At 31.8% G+C, this 15,639-nt stretch overlaps 1 protein-coding gene across 7 annotated transcripts in view; it reads left to right on the top strand.

Annotated features, from left to right (window-relative positions):
- Positions 1-15,639, top strand: part of PDS5B (PDS5 cohesin associated factor B) — a 187,838-nt gene that overhangs the window by 67,955 nt on the left and 104,244 nt on the right. For all 7 annotated transcript variants that reach the window (XM_079137255.1, XM_079137249.1, XM_079137253.1 and 4 more), the window contains 6 exons: positions 2,559-2,685; positions 6,058-6,261; positions 8,709-8,795; positions 8,902-8,999; positions 9,589-9,715; positions 13,870-13,950. In XM_079137255.1, the coding sequence (XP_078993381.1) occupies positions 2,578-2,685; positions 6,058-6,261; positions 8,709-8,795; positions 8,902-8,999; positions 9,589-9,715; positions 13,870-13,950 (705 nt within the window). In that variant the 5' untranslated portion in view covers positions 2,559-2,577. The remainder of the gene's footprint in view (positions 1-2,558; positions 2,686-6,057; positions 6,262-8,708; positions 8,796-8,901; positions 9,000-9,588; positions 9,716-13,869; positions 13,951-15,639) is intronic.

Below are 15,639 nucleotides of genomic sequence, written 5' to 3'. Positions count from 1 at the left end.
TTGAGTATTTGTGTGGGTCTGTTTCTGAGTCATTTTATGTTCTGTTTGATCTATGTGTATCCATGAGCCAAAATCACACTGTTTTATTTAATGTATTACCGTATATAGAAAGTTTTAAAATTGTGCAGTGATTTCTTCGTACTTTATTCTTTTCCACAGTTGTTTTAGCTGTTGTAGTTCCTTTGCCTTTCTGTATAAATTTTAAAATAAGCTTTATCTCCATCTGTGAAAAGTCTGAATTGCTTATGGAATCCTTAAATCTGTAGACCAATTTGGGGAGAATTTGTATCTTGACTACGTTGAAGTTTTTAGTTCATGAACATGGTATATTTTTTTCAATCTTCTGTGATTTCTTTCATCAGTTTTTATATTTTTCAGTATTCTAGTCCTGTATATGTTTTGTTAGCTTTATACTAAAGTACCTCATTAATTTGGAGCAAGGAGTAATTATAAATGGTATTTTTTTTGGGTGGTGGATACCAGGGATTGAAGTCAGGGGCACTCAACCACTGAGCCACATCCCCAGCCCTATTTTGTGTTTTGTGTAGACAGGGTCTTACTGAATTGCTTAGTGTCTTGGTGTTGCTGAGGCTGACTTTGAACTCGAGATCCTCCTGTCAGCCTCCCGAGCTGCTGGGATTATAGGTGTGCTATTGCACACAGCAGTGGTATTTGTTTTTAACTTAGGTTTCTATCTTTTCCTTGTTAACACATAAAGACAGTACCTTTTGGATGTTGGTCTTACATCTTATAACTTTGATAAACTAATAGTTTTTTTGGGGGTTTCTTTGCAGTCTTCTGAGTAGATAATCATGTTGCTTGGAAGAAGGGACAATTTTATTTCCTCCTTTCCCAATAGATTTGCATATTTTTTCTGGTTTCCTGCCTTCCTTTGCTTCTTGGGAAAGTATTGTGTTACCTGTAGGCGATTAATGTTTGTATGTAGATTTTTCTGTTCTACATCCTTGCTAAACTCAGTCTTATGAATTCAGATGTTTTATCTGTAAATCATTTTGGAGATTACATATACCCAGTCATAACTACTGCAAATGATAACTTAGTTTCTTTTCTTTTAATCCTTACACCTTTTTCCTTTTCATTTCTTTGATTAGCATCTTTGTTACAATGTCCAGTAAAAATTATCTTTGTAGGGATGCTTGTGTAGTTCCTGATCAAAAATAAAAGCTTTCAGTGAAACGTTAATAAGGATGATTTATGCTGTGGGGTGTTTGTAGCATCCTACTTTTCTCAGATAAAGTATTTTCTTTACTCTATAGATATTTGGACTGTACCTCATTGTCCTCCTCCAGATATTACCATGAATCATATGTTGCAGTTAGACCTTCCTTCTTTATATTCTAGTTTCTTCTGACCTCTTTTGTAGTTCACTGATTGTAATAGTTTTTACTCTCTGCTAATGAACTTACTCATTGAGTATTTAATTTCAGTGTTTGTCATTTTTGTTTTTATTCAAAAATTCTAGCTTATTATTTATATTTTCCCTGCACATATTTTCAGAATTGTTCTTTATTTCTTTAAAATTAGTAGTAGTTTTATCATCTCTCTGTGGATTTATAGCTGAAGAATTCTGGATCTTTTCTTGGTGTCTGCTCTTTCTTCTGGTTCCTGTTCATGTTTTATTTTGTTAGTTGCTTGATTATTTTTGACTTGATTCTGTTCTTTGTCTTCAAAATGTCACATTGTGGTTTCTTTGCTTAGAGTGAAGGTACTGTAAGCCACATATGGATTTACTTAGGTTAGGTACTTAGGAATACTGCCAGTTGGGGGTCACTGAGTTTGTGTTTTGAGGTCCTCAGGGCCACAAAGGTCATGTGAACCTCAGCAAATGTATAGACCCATGGCTAAAACTAATGGTTATTCTTGCCCAGAATCTGTCATTACCTTATTGTGCTTAGCACTAAAGCAGCCCTTTTCTGTTCTCTGTGGGTGAGATTGAGAGAAATGGGACACAGAGTGATTTCTGATTTACTCTCTCCTTTGCAGATATATCTTTTCAGGGTGGGGTTTTATTTACATTATGTCAGGAGAGTTTTCACATTTGACTCTAATGCCTTGACAGATTTACCTTTGACTCTTGTCCCATCAAATCACCAAAACTGAATCCTATTTTTGTAAGGATTGACAAATACCCTCAGCATAAGTGGATATAATGCTTCAATGTTCTATTTACCTCTCTGGGATTCTGTTTCTTCTTAGATTTTGGTTTGAGTAATTTTGGTACCTTAAAAAAATTGCTTATTTTGTAATTTTTTCACACACACACACACATATACACACACATACATTGTTTGGTTTGAGGGTTAGTGCAGATAACACAGGATAACACAGTTTGCCACTAATGGAAATGAAAAAATTAGTTTTGTTTTCTAAAATATAATTTTGGGAAATGTTCAGTAGGGTAATTATTTTTAGATGAATGAATTACTATAAATTGGGAGGCAATTAAATTGTTCTGAGGACAGGTTACTTTTTTTGGTTATGAATATTGTTTATACCTGTTTTTTTATTGTTTGAATCTAATTATTTTCTTGTTTTAGGGGTAAAAATATTTCCAGTATGGCTCATTCAAAGACAAGGACCAATGATGGAAAAATTACTTATCCTCCTGGAGTCAAGGAAATCTCAGATAAAATATCTAAAGAGGAGATGGTGAGACGGTTAAAGGTGAGTAAAATTAAGTACTTGTTTTAGATATCTACTTATTGTGTGTGTGTGTGTGTGTGTGTGTTTTAAATCATGGCTATATTCAGGGCAACTTAAAACAAATAAAGGCAGCAGATGGCAGAGAAAGGATCTAAGGGAGTAGAGTAGATGAGGAATAGTAGGAATTCTTTGTCACTGATGGGAGGGAGAGCAGTTAGAAAAGATGAAGCAATTTATAGGGTGTCTCATACTTGTGTTTTAAGAATAAATTCATGTACTTTTTATTTTTATTTTTTGGGTCTATGCAAAGTTGTCTCCTTTTCCTATTGTTATTTATTTTATAAAGCAACCAGTTAAATCTGGGGAAGTTTAAAGTCTTTGTACTGAGTACTTGGGCTATACCTTACTTTCTTGTCAGTAATTTTGAGAGGAGGTCAGAGATTGGCAGCTTTTCCCTCTGCTTCTGACAAGTGGTAACAAATCAAGAGGGATGGTGAACTTTCATAGATGAGGTGGTTACTATATGGCGAGGGTCTCTTTCTGTACATGTGAATTATGTTTCACCTGTTGTCTTCAGGGCATTGATGGTCCCTGTGATTATTAAAATAGTTAAAGTAGCATAGTGGGCAAGGAGATCATTAAGTTGATTTATCAGTTAGTTTAGATAGTCTTTTTCTTTTTAAGCATTTTTTTCCTTCTAGGTTTTGTCTATCTAGGTATTATTGCTTGACATATTATTTTCATTTAAAAAAAACTGATACATAAAATTTGTACATATTAGTTGGAGAGACCATGTAATGTTTTGATACATGTTAAACAATTTACAATGTTTAATGTTGTGTTATTTACCTGAATGTCAGTGCTGAAAAACTTCTTAATCAATCATGGAAGGTCCAAGAACCTTAAAAAACTGTTTATATTGCTACATATTTTTTATAAGGAGACAAGAATATTAATACTATTATATCTTAGTTGGGCATGGTGATAAATGCCTATGATCCCAGCCATTGGGGAGGCCTAGGCAGCAGGATCACAAGTTTGAGACCAGCCTCAGCAACTTAATGAGGCCCTAAGTAACTTAGTGAGATTCTGACTCAAAATAAAAATTAAAAAGGGGGAGGTAGTTCAGTGGTAAAGTGCCCCTGGGTTCAGACCCTATTGCCCACCTCCCCCAATTTTTATATAAGGTCTGGGTATTATATATTTATGTACAAAATATTAGAATGCCAACCATCATTTAAAAAAATTTTTGTTGTCATAGACGGACACAATACCTTTGTATTATTTATTTATTTATTTATTTATTTATTTATGTGGTGCTGAAGATTGAGCCCAGGGCCCTCACATGTGCTAGACAAGTGCTGTACAACTGAGCCAGAGCCCTAGCCCAGGCTATCATGTTTTTTAAAGAAAAGTTATTTTTAAGGAGAGTAAATTTACTGAAATGTGGGTATTTTGTCTGGTTAGGACTTGTTTGTAGTTTTATATGTTTCATTTTTCTGCATATTTACATTCTTTTGAATTTTTTGAGAAACCATTATATTTATTTCCTCAGATATATTTATTTCAGTAATGCTAGGTAAACATCCATATTATTTGTTGAGAAACTAATATTGAATGCAGACAGCGCCTGTACTTACAAGCTGATTAGCATTTAGTGTCTTTTGGAGATGTTATTTTCTCAACATCTTTAGAGGACTCATGAGTTATTAATGAGTTTTATAATACCAGTTAAGTTGCAGAAAGTAGTGAGAAATCCCATTATCTGGACCTTGAGCAAAACTTTGTTGTGAAACTTTGTTGTGACTTAGTATGATGATTTGTATACTACTCATATTTAGTGTTTGGTAGAATGCTTTCAATATTTTATACCAGTTATGCTAGGCTGTAATCTGGTTAATATATTTTTTCATTATTCATTTTCCTGATTTACACTTTCCACTATTTTTAGCATCCTTCTTAGAAAACTATAAAAAGAAATTTATGTGGGATGATAGTAATTTTCGATATGTACCTCTTATCAATTATGTTCGTTAATGCATACGGTGATATTGTTTATATACTTTGTAGTTCTTCCTGTAACACTCTATTGAAAATGTTCATTTCCACTCTTAAGAAGATTCTGAAGAAAATATAGTTCTGTGTACCTAGCTCAGTTTTCCCCTTTGTGTGTTTTTATAAAAGCATACATCCTAAAAGTAATGAAACAAACAAACAAAAAATAGAGTAGCCCTGGACATTCATATACTTAAACCAACTGTACTGTCAGATTGGAAGGATTAGTTTATTGTTGGTTCTGGCATCTGGCATGAGAGAACTGAGGGGCTGCTCTATGAAGACATGTTTTTCCATGATTACTCTGAGAATTCAGTACAAAATTAAACCATTTATTACTCAGATACCTAGCTCTACAGCAAGTGGAAATCCTTGCAGTACAAAGGATCAAAGTGTAGAAATTATTTGCTGTTGATCTATGTTGCTTAGTATTTGCAGCACCACCTAGTGGATACCAAATGGTCACCTTTCCATTGGAGTTATATTTAAATGTTAAGTTCTTGACAAACAGGCAATTTTGTCAAGTCTCATTTGAACATGTATAGTATAGACTGAGACCAGCATTGTTGCTACTAATTGAAATTAGAGTGAGCACTTCACAGTACTTAAACTATATAGTTCCTTTCCTTTCTGGTTCCTGTCATATTTCTTGTATGTGAATTTTTTTTTGAAGCATCCATTTCTTGTAGCATCCTTCTGCTCAACTCAAATGCTATTAAGTTAATGAAATATGAACCTTATCATATTCTCTTTTACTATGGCACAAGAAATATTTTTTTGGATGCTATAGTAGTCACTGCATGGTGATTTTTCAGAGTTTAAGGATGCATCTTTGACGTCTTTCTTTGAGACTGTTTGTATACTCTTTGTTAGCTGAATACATAAAACCACCAAGTGGTTTAGTGTCTTAGGTAGAAAACTAAATTGATCTTAGTAGGTTTTTATCTAGGAATGTACTTTTTCTTCTAATGAAAGAATTAGAAATATTTTAAAAAGGGATACTATTTTTAAGGACATATTCCTTTTAGTCCAGTTGTACATATGGGACCATATGTTTCAATACTTTTTTGGTAATGAATTACAATTTTTAAAATAATTTTGAACTTCATAAATCTGGTTCACAGATATAGGGAGTAAATGAAAAATATTTAGTATTTAAAGAAAATTTGTTTACCTTGTAGGTTTAGAAGGATCTTATTCTCTCAAATAGACACCTTCTATGGAAGAATGTAAGGATATTTATTTGGAGTTAACCTTTGCAATTAATATGAACTTTATTTCAGATGACTATTTTTACATAAAACATTTCACTGTTTCATTATTTTTGTTTTCACATAGATGGTTGTGAAAACTTTCATGGATATGGACCAGGACTCTGAAGAAGAAAAGGAGCTTTATCTAAACCTAGCTTTACATCTTGCTTCAGATTTTTTCCTTAAGCATCCTGATAAAGATGTTCGTTTACTAGTGGCCTGCTGCCTTGCCGATATTTTCAGGATTTATGCTCCTGAAGCTCCTTATACATCCCCTGATAAACTAAAGGCAAGTACTGATTTAAAGAACTGCCAAGATTAATACTTCGATTTATCTTTCTAACTGAAATGGGAATTAAAATATTTAAATAATTTCCTTGGAATTTTGGGGGAATTTATTCGTAGTATTCTTCTGTTATATTTGTTTTTTTTTAGAATTTGTTTTTGAAAAACAATTTCTTATCTTCAGGAAAAGTAGATTAATACAGTGAATACTGTATTTTTAAGATTATGTTATCATTAACTTTGTTTTAAGATAATCTCTGGGGCATTTCCTTTCCCTTTTGAAAATCCACAATGAAGACCCTGATCATTATTTAAATGATAATAGCTAGTATAAACCTAAATTAGAGCTGTACAAAAGATATCAAATGATTGTAAGATAGGTGAGAGAGAATTTCAAGAAAGCAAATAACCATTTAAGGTAATGTGGAAGCTATGGCTTAGATAATTATTATCCATAGGAAGATTATTAATCCACACTGTGAAAAAATGGTCAACAATTTGATATTTCATTTAATAAATGTTGATGTTAGTTAATGTGTCAGGAACTGGGTTTAGAGTGATGGGGGGAAACGAGAACAGATATGGCTCTTGGATTCGTGAAGTTGCTTCTAGATAATTGGAGTGGGGAACCTGTTCACTTGATCAAGTCTGCTGAAATTCCAGTATGGAATGCCAAACTGGTTTGGGCATGTTTGTTTTATATTTTGATTGTGAAAGAATATCAAGATCTGAGGGAGGGAGAAGGAAATATTTTGTCATTTAGAAATTGAAATCATAAGATTTGAGAATAGTGAGAAACTTAACGTGGATAACATGAGTAGGTCATGTAGTTGTGTTCCCACTTGTATAGCTTGATTTCTAATTGTGATTCTCTAATTTGGATGTATTTTAGTGGTTTAATAAATGATTCTGTTTGTTTGATGTTGACTGTGGCTCTTCCTCACCAGATGTCTTTTGGGGGCATTGTCATGAAGAGGAAGTATAATTTAAGACTGGTGCTACACATTTATTTACCTCTGTTTTGGATTTCTCAGTTTGTGTAATCATTGACCTATCTCAAAGGCTTTTGGGTAATGAAATGCCCTCCCAAAAGCTACTCTGCTTATAACAGGGCAGTTTATGAAGAACTGAGATTAAATTTGGAACTTTGAGGATTACTTGCTAACTGAAAAATTTTAAGTACTTACTTTTCTGGTCAGTCTTTAGGTCTTATTCTAAATGCCTTTTTTTTTTTTCCTTTTTCTTTTTGGGGGATAGTATTTTAAAATTATTGATTTTTTAAGGGAACTTTATATTTATGGGATTGTTTTCAGTTTTAGCATCAAGTTAATATTTTTCTTTGTCTTCAGTGTTATATAGATTAAAAAATTAGGCCTCTTCATCTTTCTAGTGTTGGTTTGTTTTTGTGTCAACAAACTCTTTTTATACACTTGACTTCATGTTTAACTCAGTTATTATTGCAGAAGTTTTAAATGAGTTAACCATTGCCTTTCATGTCCAGATCAAGTCGGTATGGCATGTATTCTCTTTTAGACAACTTAGGAAGGGTTCATTCATGGAGAACATATTTTATAAAGTATTACTTTGGAAGCAACTGATTTTGAAGTTTGTACTTTTGATAGTACTTTTCTTGAAAAGCTACTCAGTCGTTTACATGTTCATTTCTTCCCTTTAAAAACAACTTGATCATTATTTTACTTATAGGGAATATTTTTTTCTCTTATTGATAACATACTTTCTTTGCAGAATTAGCTTTTACAATTTTAAACCTTTTTCAAACTTTTCCAAAACACCATCTACCTTTCTCCTGAAACTCATTTTTATGAAAACTTGACATTACATCTGTCTTTATCCAGGTATAAGGGAGATGTAGTATAAAATTAAAAGCAAGACATGGGAATAGAATGAAGTAATGGTGAGGGGGGAAGAAAATAATTAAAATGGTTAGATGGAAAGCCTGACAAATTGATTTGTAAGAGTCTTTTTAAAATTTCTAAGCTGCTTTGTAGGATCTGTTATCTTTGTTACATGGCAATTTTATTTTGGAATTTTAAGTTTCCTGAACTCTGCTTTTGCTACATGATTATTGTATATTGTGCTGTTCCAGCAAGCCTGTTCAGCTCTCAATTATTGCAACTTTTTTTATTTTAACAGTAGTATAAATTTTAGTTGACTAAATTTTCAGACCTATTTGTTTAACTTGCAGTAGATGAACATTTTCTTTCTCTATTTTAAGATCGTGTAAATTTTTCAAGTGTTTTCCTATGAAGGATAGTAAGACATATAGTGTTCTTGGTATAAAAGAGTTTTTTAAGAAGTTTCACTGAGTTTTATTTTTTACAATTTATCATGATATGTGCACTGCACTTAAGTGCTGAGTTTGCTTTACTAGTTTAATGTTTATTTTTATTTAGCATTTGTTATCTAAACTGTACATTGTTTTCTTTAAAGGATATATTTATGTTTATAACAAGGCAGTTGAAGGGATTAGAGGATACGAAGAGCCCACAATTCAATAGGTATTTTTATTTACTTGAGGTAAGTAATATATTTTGAGGTTGTATTTTAACCTCCTTTTTATGTGCTTGTATATCTTTACCAATTAAAATATTTACCTTTAACCTTTTTTACCTCTTAATTTTAGAACATTGCTTGGGTCAAATCATATAACATATGCTTTGAATTAGAAGATAGCAATGAAATTTTTACCCAACTATACAGAACATTATTTTCAGTTATAAAGTAAGTATATTTTACTAAGTATATAACATTTTAGAAAATATAAAACTAAAGAATTTTTAAAATTTATATGTGAATCTGCATACTGTTAGGATAAATATTAGAAGACTGAGTTGGAACTTCATTTTAATTTACTTTTGTAGATGTTTTCAAATGTAGAGAACTCACTCAATTCTGTTATAAGGGATTATTGGTTAAAAGCATGGAATAAATCAATCTTTTATATTATTTAGAATCTCAATTATATCTTAACTCCTTAAAGCATGTGGTTATTTGAGTATTTTGTGCATTTATAATTATTTACTAAAATGTCAAAACAACTCGACTTGATGAATTTAGGGCAAAACTAAAATTACATTTGATTTAATTACTTTGATAGTGAGATTGGTAAAAATTAGGTAATAATCTAAGGAATGTATTTTGGATACTGTTGTAAGATTTGGGGGAGAGAAAAGCCTTAAATAAAAATACACTTTTTTTTTTTTTTTCGTTTGCTAACATTTTTACAAAGTAAAATGTTGGCCAGTATCATATTATTAAATCTTATACATCTTAGTTATATTTTAAGTGAAATATCTGTTTTGAATTTCAGCAATGGACACAATCAGAAAGTTCATATGCACATGGTAGACCTCATGAGCTCTATTATTTGTGAAGGTGATACAGTATCTCAGGAGCTTTTGGACACAGTTTTAGTAAATCTGGTGCCTGCCCATAAGGTAAGTAGCAGTATGTACTGAAAGATATCTAAACTCCCTTAATATTAATATTCAGAATTTGTGCTTATATTCTAAACACAATTTATCCTACTTTAAGATTAGTTTTGGAGGATGTGTTGATTAATATTAGTATGTATTTATAGTTTAATGCATAGTAAAATGTTACATTTATTAGTCACTTATTAAATGAAAAGAAGAAATAATAGATTTAGGTCTTGTAATAAAAGATTTGTGATCTTTCAGATTTGTTTAGGGTGTATTTCAATAAGTGAGTTAATAGCTACTCAGATGCTATTATATAACTGTACATGTTGGAAGATGGAACCAGTTACGTCCTTAAGTGAAAGACAGATACATAGGTACAGAGGAGAAATGAAATGAAAAGGGAAGTCTCTACTATTAGGAGATAAGATATATTGATGACAGTCTTTCTTATCTAAATGATGTTAATCAAAATGTGTGTTTGTAATTTTTTCAGTGTATATATTTGTGCTTTGGGTTTTTGAAAATGATGGATGGTCTGGCAAACAGTTGTAAATAGTGTTCTGTGATTTAGAAGGGGTTTGGCTTTAGGAGAATGGCACAAGAATCACTAGTATAAACATCTGTTCAATGAAGACCTCTCTGGCAAGATTCAATTAGTCTGCAGATTTACAGCATTAATACAAATAATGCTTCAATGAAAATCAACTCATAATCCAAAATTTCAATTTTCAAATAATTTATCAGTGAAGAAAGTAAGCTTTCATTACAAATAGTACAATTGAACCTCCAAAATTCAAATACTATATTTATTACATGAAAATCATATATGCTGGTGTGCTGTGAACTCTGAGCTACCTCTATCTTGCTACTTCTGTATTTCCTGCTTTCCTTTCCACTATTTCTCAGCTCTTGCAGCTTGTCTTGCCTTTGTCTGTTGGGACACCTCTGTCTGGTTACCATGAAAGGGAAGGTTAGGATGCTAAAACTAGGTCTTCTGAGGCACATTGGACCATCTCTTTGGACTTGGTGTCCACATCTATTACCATTTTAATCCAACAAACTGTAAAAACTGGGTGAAGTCTCTTTTAATGCAAATCAAGTATCCAGCTTGGTTTTGTGCACTCAGCTTCTGGGAAGAGATGTCCCAGGCCTTTATCTACCTAGTACATTGTCATGTAAAAAGGCTTTATTGGGGAAAGTACCCTAACACTTCTGGGGTGAGAGTGTAGCTCAGTGGTAGAGCATTTATTTATCTAACATGTGTGAGACCCTTGATTCTGTTTTGAGCACTGTTAAAAATAAAATAGCAATATATACATATAGGTATTTCCTGAATATACATTTTCTTCTTGGCTCACAGAATTTAGAGACATCTAGAACCTAGAATCTTAGGATCTAGTTCCTTTTTTGTGAGTTCAGGAGCTAGAATCTTCCCATCAAGTACTGAAAATATAATCCTCTGCTCAGTCTGTTTACCCTAGATTGGAAATTTCCCAAGTCAGTTTCTGTTTTATATCCTTTACTTAAATTTTGTTCTTTGTAGTTTAGTGAGTATTCATGGTACTGAATAAAACAGTCTAACAAAGTTTAAAAAATCATCAATATTCTTAAATTATTTAAAGATAAAGTGTATTTAAATGGATTAAGGACATTCAAAAGGTGTTAAAAACACAAAAACTAGGAGATTAGAAGAAAAACTTAATGGAAATAAACAGCGGTCATTGAAATCAGTTTTGATTAGATCACATGAGAGATGAGAGAACTGGGAGGTGAATTTGAGGAAATTTTATAGACACAGAGAACTATAGAGAAAATGTGAAAGATTTTGAAATCAGTAGTGATTTCAGAACAGCAAGTAGAGGATAGAGAGGAAGTAATATTCAAATAGAAATTAGTTTAAAATGATCCATCATGAAAAACATGAATGTTTGGGTAGGGCAGTAAAAGTTTCATGAATAGAATAAATAAATATAAATACCTGTCCCTGCACATCCTGGAGAAAATGGGGAACACCAAAACAGAAAGTCTATAAAGCACACAGAATGAAAATGCTTAACCATTAAAAAGAAATGAAGGTTATACTGAATAGTGAATTCTCAAGGAATAGAAGCCAGAAGACAGTAAAAGTGTTTTTCAAAAATGCTAAAATAAAATAATTGTCATAGTAATGTTGTGGATCCTGTTTAAATGAGAACATTATGTATTCACTCATAAATAGATCCTTCTTGAAAGAACTATTTTGAGTCCTATAGAATGAAGAAAATTGAATTTAGAAGTGAGATATAATCAATATTTGTGAATAAGAAATGCTCTAATGACATAATTATAGTAATTAAAGGGATATTAACAAATGATTCTATACCACAGGGATTCAAATAGCAACATAAGATTGAGTGGTTTAGTGAGTGATATGATTTTGGTGTGACCAGGAATATTTAGAGCTATCAATTATCTTTGAACTTTGAATGTAGTTGATTCATCTTAAAATTTTAAGGATTGCAAGAAAAGAAAGAATTACAATAAATGTAAATGGCCTAAATTTACCACATAAGACAGGTTGAAGGTAGTTAACTGATTGGTGTTAATTAGAGAAATAGCTAAAATACAGTCATGAAAAGATTGGATGTAAAATTTAGACCGGAAAAAAGACTTGTCATACAATGCAAATCAAAACAAAGCTGACATTGCTTATATTATTAGACAGTCGTTTTTACTGGATAGAGAATGGCTTTATATAATTAATAAAAGTTTTAGTTCTTAGAACTATTTCTAAACTTGTATGCATACAGATTAAAAATATACAAAATATAAATTGAAAGGATTATGAAGGAGAAAGAAAATTCACACTTTAGTGGGTAATTTGAACATGAAGACTCTCAGTGTTTATAAATCAAGTAAACCAAGAGTTTTTAATAGTACTGAGGATTTGAAACACAAAACAAGAAGCTTAATAACAAGCATAAGTTATTGAAAAAATACAGTATAATAGCAATTATTTAGAAGTGATAATCAAAGTGTTAACATATTAAAACTTGTGGGATGCAGTTTGAATTTTTAAAATGTAAACTTTATATTTTAGTATCCAAGAAGTTATAGAAACATTAACAGAATAAACAAAATATACAAGAGAGGAAAAGTAAACAGTAAAGAGCAGAAGTTTATAAAATAAAACATAGTGACATTTCCTGAAAAGCCAAAATTGATAAATTAAAAATATATTAAGGACTGGGGATGTAGTTCAGTAGTAGAGTGGTGTGTGCCTGTAAACTCAGCAGCGTGGGAGACTGAGGCAGGAGAATCTTAAGTTTGAGGTCAGTCTTGGCAACTTAGCAAGACCTTTTCTAAAAATAAAAATGTGCTGGGGATATACCTCAGTGGTGGAATACACCTGGGTTCACTTCCCAGTACCCCCCACCCCACCAAGAAAAGGGAAAGAATGAATGAATTTAAGAATATTCACTATTTCTGTTCTCTGGAATGTGCTTAATCCCATGTAGTGACTCCATTTTAGATCTTTGTTTTTCTTTCATCATTGAAGTCTCTTGGAAATGCATTTTAAGATACTTTTTCTTGCATATTTTTTTCTTCTTGCTTTACTATTTATTGTGTTTCTTATTGTTTCTCTGGACTTGTGTGCTGAGATGTGCTTTGAGTCTGCATTCCCACAGCTGTCTAAAAAGCCATTATCCTTCCCCTCATGAAGGTCCCCTATTGCTGTCTACCCTAGAATACAGTTTATTTTAATGGTGTTTTGCTTCTTGTGGACCTGGCATGTAATAGCCTGTATTTAATCTTAAATGACTTGAATTTGGGACTGGATTTAAAATAATTATATTTTCCTCTTATCTAATAAGCATTTATTGAACATTTCTATGTGGTTTGCATTCTGTTGTGAATGATATGTGAAGAGAATATACTTATTCTTGCTTGGAAGGGAGCTTATGATCCTAAGAAAAGAAAAGTGGTTTAATCTTCTTTAAGAGATAGTTTTCTCATAGCCTTTGAATACAGATAATATTTTTCTTTCATAGATAGAAATATAGGGTGTGTAGCTCACTTGAAGAGTGTATGTCTAGCATGCATAAAACCCTAAATTCAATTGCCAATACTGCAACAAAACAAAACAAAACATAGTTAGAGATATATAATATATTGTTCATGTTTTTCAGAATTTAAACAAGCAAGCATATGATTTGGCAAAGGCTTTACTGAAGAGGACAGCTCAAGCTATTGAACCATATATTACCAATGTAAGTCTTACTTGTAATTCATTGTGAGAAGGATTAAACCAAAGTTTTAAATATTGTTAGAAGCAAAATTTCAACAAGTAGTATATACTTTGTAAATTTCATGTTTTAACCATTAAGTAATATATTTTACTTCTTAAAATTATTCTTGGTTATTAATGTTTTCTGGAAGGTTCACCTTGTTTGTTCATTGCTTCTTTCAAATTGCTTAGAAACTAAAACAGTGTAGCAAGATATACACTTTCTAATTTTAGAAAAAGAGTTAAATATAATTACATAAAACATGCAGGAACTTTTAATTATTTAGAGAAGTTGTTTACAGCGTTTTGGAGATTAAATTGATTTGTAGAACAAGAAGATGTGAATTCATGTCAAGACCTAGAAATTGAAGGCAGCTATGACTGTCAGCAATTTGGTGAAAGTTATTTATCTATTGCTTTCACTGGGAGAGATTCCATTTGAATCTACCTTTTCTGAGAAAGAGGGGAAATTGTAATGAAATCAGCACTTCCATTATCACCCAAACTCTATTTACGTCTATTTGATAATCTTGTATTGATTTTAGAAGAAATAATTTAGCCATTTAGGTTCACTGATGAAGCTTGTTAGGTTTTATTTTCTCTCATAGTTTTGTTGAGTTGTCCCACCATTCATATTGTATTATATGTGAATAGTTCTAGAACACAAGTCTAGAAAACAGAGTTAATAATGGTGGCTCCTGGAATCAACAGTTCTGTCTTTTGTATCTTCTTTTCCCTTTCAACCATCTATAAACAAGTAAAGGACACATCAATCTGTCATCTAGAAAAAAGTGAGAAAGGCAGCCTTTTATGTAAAAACTTACGTTTTTTTCTTCTTAAGTTGAGAATTTTTGATGTAGTATAAAAAAAAAAGTAAAGATAGGATATGAAAGATACCACAAAAAGATACACTTTGAAAAGTGACATAATTTATAAAACAGTACTGTGGTAAATTTTTGTTGTTTCTGACTTATGACCTTGAAGAATTCTAACCACATGATGATTTCTAAAAATAAGTTTTATTTGTAAGAATATTGCTTTGAAGGGTAAACTTTCTGAAGCTGTACAATAAAGTTCTGCAATCTGTCTTAATAGCTTCAAGATTGGCACACTCCAAATACTGCTTTGTACAATTTTGTGGATCTTGGTTATTGCTTGAGATAAAATGGTAGAATTCAGTTTTTCATTATTTACCCAATGGCACTTGAAAAGTGTGGATCCAGATTTAAGTATTGTGATGAATTCCCCCGGACTTTCCCTTACTTCAAGTGCCTCTGAAGACTAGTTCCATGGCCCAGTTAGAGCACACTAGGTGAGCTCCTCCTGGTGGTCATTTATTTAAACTGATATTGTCAAGCTAAAAATCCCCCCCTTTTAGGACACTTAATCTTATTTTAATGCTTTTTTTTTTTCTGCCACAAAAATCAGGAAAGAGCACAATCGCATGTTGTTATCTCTTCTAGAATTGGGGATTATAAAAATTTCATTGGAGTAATTAAAATTATGGAAAATGGTAGTGGAGCTGCAGATTAGGTTCATTTTACTATTCTCTCGACTTTGGCCTATGTTTGAAAATATTGATAATGAAAATGAAAGAAGAAAGACTCAAGATAATACATGGAGTAATCCCAGAAAAATCAGTGTAAAAACTGATTTTTTCTGTTTAATTTCC

The sequence above is a fragment of the Sciurus vulgaris genome, assembly GCF_902686455.1.
Source record: "Sciurus vulgaris genome assembly, chromosome: 4".
Lineage (NCBI taxonomy): Eukaryota > Metazoa > Chordata > Mammalia > Rodentia > Sciuridae > Sciurus > Sciurus vulgaris.
Note: the sequence above shows the minus strand (reverse complement) of the source record. Positions and strands in the feature narration are given on the sequence as shown.